A 6,010-nucleotide genomic window follows, 5' to 3' on the forward strand; every position below is an offset into this window, starting at 1 on the left:
ACAATATTAAGTTTTCATTCATTGGAAATAACAGGTGTGAAAAGTGAAAACAAAACACCTGCTACCACAATACACTTGGCTGATTTTTGTCATTTTCAGTATAGAAGTATTATGTTTACATACTGTACCCCACCATTGATGCTATTAGCGAAACTGGTTATTCAGAGACATTTTAAATGATTTATGTGTCAAGAAATACTGCCTTCTTCCTGTTTCTGACATCAGAACATTCATAAAACCTGACAGAATATGTTAATGCATACTAAGTAGGCAGGGGTGGAGCTGGTGAGTGACTATGAAAAGCTTGTAAACGCCATCGAAACTGGTTTTTAGTCTAACTATCAGCAACAGGACAGGTAAGAGAGCTCTCTGTACAGTTTTGCAGTGCCTCTGGATTTTAGGTGGGGCATTTTTGATGATCTAAGAAAAGGTTTAAGAGTCTGAAGTATTGAGTACTCAACAGTTTTGCATTGCTGTTTATATTCCTTTCAGGATTTTTCTTGAATTGTTAGTTTAATTGAATTAGAACTGATGCTAAATGTTCCTCGGATGTTGATTAAAATGATTTATTTTGATTTTAAAGGTGATTTGCGTCAGATTAGAAGACAATAAAAGGTTTAAAAATAATGAGTGAAATCGTGTTATGTGTTGTGCAGTAACTACCCCGTTCACAAACACGTTATGGTATTGTAATACTTGTATCTTTTATGAAGAGATTTATAAATGAGGAATACAACAAGCAATTAGTCTTGAGGAGGCAATAACACGAGTTAAGTGCTAATGCAGTTTCGAACTGTACAGAATAGGGGATGAAATAGTTAGAAAAATATAAAAAAATTTAGAAGTAAAAATGTAAATGAAACATTGTGTGGCCTTATTTTAGTTTGAATGTTAAGCTCCATACACTGTGAAAAATTATTGCTGTGATTATCACAACTTAAATTTCAACATTAGAAATAATGTGGAGTTTCAACTTTAAAGTAGCCTATATGTTCGTTCTTGACTTAAAATGTTAAGTTTAGTTAACTTTAGTCAAGTTGGATGTTTAAGTTATCTCAACAAATCTTAAGTTGTTATAACTAATTACAGCAACATTTTTTGAATGGCCAGAGCTCTAAATCGTCATTTACCAAGAAAGATGGCATAGTGAATGCTTTGATCAAAGCTGACCCGAGCAATAAATAGTGCTTTTGACTTTGTGTGCTTTAGCTGTAAAATAACTGCATATAGCCTATTTAGACTGTATGAGGTTTCCAGGTCACGTCCTACTGATACACCTAATACAATTAACTTTACAATCATTTATATACACTTTGAAATATACATTGAATTGGAATTATTATGTCCTTATATCTACACATTGTTGATCTGATATATTTGGGTTGTGAAGTTCAGGTAAGACTGGAGCTTGTTTTCCATATAAAACATCAGTGTTTAATTAGTTGAGTATTTCTACCGCAGTTAGACATGTAGTAGAGCAACATTCCACTTTTTTCTTTGGGTGGACATCTGTTTCAATCAGTGCCTGGGCTTGTAAAACTGTTGTCTTTTTGTTATCTTAGGCGTTCACCGCACTGTAGCATCATGGAAATAAATGCCATATGACTTGTAATATGTCTGCATTGTATACACTTTGGCCAAACATAATAGCCAACATTAAGTTGACAGGTAGCTACACATAGATTGATGATAATTGAGCAAGAAGAAGAGAAGTGTTCAGACTATTTCATTGTGGGAAGACTGTCTTATCATGTCATCCCTGACTTTCTCAGTCTTCTTCCCCCTTAACTCAAAGGCATTGCCCTTTGAAAACCTTTCTGCTTCTTTACTGGGCATTTTCTGATGTTTTTCCTCACAACAGTGACAGCAAGCAATCCTAAAATATAACATGGATTCTTACCTACAGTAGTTTTCAAATGCTTTGCTCACAATGTGAATGTTTTTGAAAACATCCTTTAAAGGAGAAGTTCACTTTTAAAATGAAAATTCTGTCATCATATACTCACCCTCTTGTTGTTTTAAACCTGTATGAATTTCTTTCTTCTGCTGAACAGAAAAGAAGATATTTAGAAGATTGTCAGTAACCAGACAGTTTTTGGGTCCCATTGACTTCCATAGTAGGAAAAAAATCTACTAATCTTTTCATTTTAAAAGTGAACTTCTCCTTTAAGTTGCCAGCATAGATTGTCATTTTATCACACTTTAGCATTAAGTAGCCTTATATTGCAAGCCCTAAGAGAAATGCTCAGTGCCAAATTTCGTGCTCTCGACAAAACTCAGACAAATGATACCCTTTTTTTTTCCACCATGATGGTTCTGTTGCAGGTTTCTGGCCCGTGTCCATTCTCAAACCGTAGCCTATTTGCCGATAGTGATGCACGGATCATAATTCGTGGGTCGGGCGGCCCAAGTAGGCTAATAAAAAAATCCAATTAATCAAGGGTGATGATAGATGAATCATTATAATGTGTTGAGTTTAATAAATAAACTCTGAAGAAAAACACAATGAACGTGTGTCACTCTTTACTTTCGTTTTCAACAATGTAGGCTAATTCTCTTCAGGGAAAACCCATCAAGGAAAACACGAGCCAGGGCGAGACATTAACGCTTGTCCGGGACACGTATGTTTTTTTAAGGGACAAGTGTAAGAGAATTTTACTTGCCCAACCGGACAAATGCCCTGATTAAAACAATTTTCAATATAAAAGAATATCACCGAAAACGAAAACGCGAGGATGATTCTGATTTTAGTTCATTTAATGTAAGTGGCGATTGATTAGCCTGGTCCTACCAGACTCTTGTACATTTCATTTGTACAGAGAGTCTGGCCACTCTTCATTGACAAGGGTTAACTTCCTGGAAGGCGGGTAGGCCTACTCTGCTGAAGTTTAAAACTATTGAATCTGGCATAGCCAATCGCTAACGCAACTCAAACTAGCGCCCGACCTCAACCATCGTTCTCAGCCACTCCCTCTGTTCACTGATTGGACGGTCAAAATTTGTCCGGAGAAAACCCATGAATGACGTATTTCCGGTAGAATCTCAGCCAGCGTCTTTTCTTCCGCATAGCTAGCGGCAAAATTTTCATAAAATTCATTTTCTCAGAAACGGAAACAACGATTTTAAAAACCGATTCGCTTTTTTAAAGATCGATTTTAAATATCATAGGTTCGGGCGGTTGGCGGTGGATTATTTATTTTTAACAGCGGATTCGGGTGACTCAAAGTGCACCAGATTAATGAATTTATCTTTAAATTGTATTACATTTTCTTCCGGGGGGGCATGCCCCCGGACACCCCAGAGGTACGAGTTCCACCAACAAAAAATAATGTGGGAAACAGAATTATGATGCTCTACGAAAAATACAAATTGAATTTTCTCATTATTAAAATACATGATCAGGATTTTACCACCTCCGCCTTGTTTTGAGCCAGGAAAAACCCTGTTGAGACTTTTTTTTATTTTGTCCCAGCAGTTTAAACTCAGCCAAAGACAGAATGAGTGCTGACGGAACCGGGGACCCGCCTGCGTATGTCATACCAAGTAAGTTGCTGAGTCATCATCGGTCGTTTTGAATGACTCATTTCATGATAATAATGATGAAAGCAATCCAGTGACGCAAATGTGAAAACCTGAAATAGATATGAAGGGAAATATTAATGTTCTACCCGTATCTTTCCTCTTGACATCAACAGTCGAGGGGGCCAGGGGCTCCAACGTCAAGGTCTACCATGTGCACACTCCGTTCACCCCGCAAAGCTCCACTATTGGAGATCCTGGAATCCAAGCGAAATCATCCACACCTGGTCAGTCTGTTACCTGTCAATTATTGGTGGGAAACTGTTAGCTGTAATGGGCACACAGAAAGAACTGCCCATGTTTTGAAAATGCCAGGATTTTACTGGATTGGACCATTATTAGGGTCCTTATATTGTGTATACATTTAAATAAATAGGGTGCATGGTTTATGGAAGCCCGTTTCCATTATGGAATAAAACAAAACAAAAAATCTATATAAAATTTATCATATCTCACAATTCAGACTTACTTTCTCAGAATTGTGAGTTTACAACACACAATTCTGATTGTTTCTTGCAATTCAAAATTGTGAGTTTATATCTTGCAATTCTGACTTTTTTCTCTCCCTGCTGAAAAAAAGCTGTTCTCCTACCTAGGCCATGCTGGTTTTCAGCAAGTTTTAGCCTGACCAGCTGAAGAAGTGGTTAAAACCCCTCGAAAACCAGCAAGGCATGACCAGGCTGGAAGACCAGCTAAAACCAGTTAACCAGCGTAAGCTGATTTGAGCTGTTTTTTTTCTTCTTCTTCAGCAGGGTGATGAATTATGAGTTTAAATCACCCTTATTATGGGGTTTTTCCCCTCATAATTGTTAGTTAATATTTCTAAGAGCCACCTAATCTTGTGATAAAAAAGGATCTGTCTGAGAAAACTTGGAATTGTGAGAAATATATATACAATTGTATTTTATAAACTCGAAATTCTACGAAAAAGTCAGTATTGCAAGAAACAATTTTTTCAAATTTGGAAATGTACTTCCATACATGTTCCTGTTATTCATGAATCAAATAAACTCATCACTCACGAGACTTTGTGACTGGTTCCTGTCTAGGAAGGAAAAGCGGTCTAATCCCTGCACTAAATATAGATATGAAATTATTGGACCCGAACTTACTGTTGTATAATGGTAAATGAAGACAAGATAAATAAATAATAATGAAGACAATACTTACTAAACACATGCTTCTCCTGTAGTTCAGTCCCAGTCAACTGAAGCCAAAAACAAATTCGTCAGCTATGATTCATATGAGTTGGGCCGCAAGCCAGGAATGGCCACCTGCACGCACTGCCAACAGCAGGTCTTAACCGAAATCAACTACAAAGTGGGAGTTTTCGCCTGGTTGTCCTGCATACTCTTCATCCTGTGCGGGTAAGAGTCCATTTGAATTTGCAGATGAAAACATCAAATCTTGTGTGCACCAACAAACTGTGACTGTCTTCCTCTCTTCCAGGTTGGTTTTATGCTGCTGTCTGATTCCATTTTTCACCAAGTTTTTCAAAGACGTCTATCATACATGCCCAAAATGCACTAAGATCCTGCACATTGAAAGGAAGAAATGCTGCTAACCCTGTCCCATCCCCTCCCAGATTTTAACACTGCTCATGGATGTGTTGCACCTTACACTATATGAAGGACACTTTCAGACCAACACAGATGTCATCTTGCCCGTATGGACATGCTTTGCAATGCTTGTAACTAAGAACCTTTTGGTGTTCATCTGGTTTAGTCTGTATTATTACATTCACAAATGAATATGAATACTCATGGTTTTGATTGTATATCTATAAAGGACTCAGGGTTAAGGGTCACAAGTTTGAGGTGTTCATGGAATTTGATTTGCCTAACTACATTTACTGCATCACAATGTAAATATCACCCATTTTGCCATCAACGGCACCCTCAGCAAACTTCAAAGGGGCCTCAAAATGACTTCAATTGATTTGACCCAACACAAGCATTAAAACATCTTAAGATATTTCTTATATTAATATACTTCCAACATTTTTCATTTGAAGAACCCTTCACATGGTCTAATAAAAAGTGGGTATTATGAGATGGAGTCATGTAAATGAATTAAACCAAATAAATTAATTTAATTTCCATTGGAAAAGCTCTGAAATATTTACATGCTCATGTCAAGCTCTAAAAAATTGTATAGGGTACAAATTGTGTAAAAAAAAAAAAAAAGTGTCATCCTTGTACATCACAAACGGGAAAAGTCATGGGGCCTTAGAATAGGGCTGTGCTGTTTGTTAAATAAAAATAGAAATTGCACTTTCAAAATTCACTTTGTCTTTGGGTCACTGTTTAGCCATGTTTCCCTTCTGTAAAAAGCCTCTGAAACTTTACAATGTCAAATGTGCATCTAAATGGAACTGTCTTAATAAAACTGAAACATAACTGTGCAATACCTTAATGAGAACCCGTATTGT

The 6,010-nt window shown here is 36.9% G+C and overlaps 1 protein-coding gene across 2 annotated transcripts; it reads left to right on the forward strand.

The window, feature by feature from the left end:
• The first annotated feature begins 336 nt into the window (after window positions 1-336).
• litafd (LITAF domain containing) lies at window positions 337-5,279 on the forward strand. 2 transcript variants are annotated; one of them, XM_081365700.1, is made up of 5 exons: window positions 337-356; window positions 3,473-3,543; window positions 3,696-3,806; window positions 4,777-4,946; window positions 5,029-5,279. In XM_081365700.1, the coding sequence occupies exons 2-5, from the start codon at window positions 3,532-3,534 to the stop codon at window positions 5,141-5,143; spliced, it is 408 nt and encodes a 135-aa protein (XP_081221826.1). In that variant the 5' UTR covers window positions 337-356; window positions 3,473-3,531; the 3' UTR covers window positions 5,144-5,279. The 2 variants fall into 2 exon arrangements, with proteins under 2 accessions (XP_081221826.1, XP_081221825.1); XM_081365699.1 differs by having other exon boundaries at window positions 343-356; window positions 4,772-4,946.
• Window positions 5,280-6,010: the final 731 nt, after the last annotated feature.

Source organism: Scardinius erythrophthalmus (assembly GCF_964197995.2).
Source record: "Scardinius erythrophthalmus genome assembly, chromosome: 1".
In the NCBI taxonomy this organism is placed as follows: Eukaryota; Metazoa; Chordata; class Actinopteri; order Cypriniformes; family Leuciscidae; genus Scardinius; species Scardinius erythrophthalmus.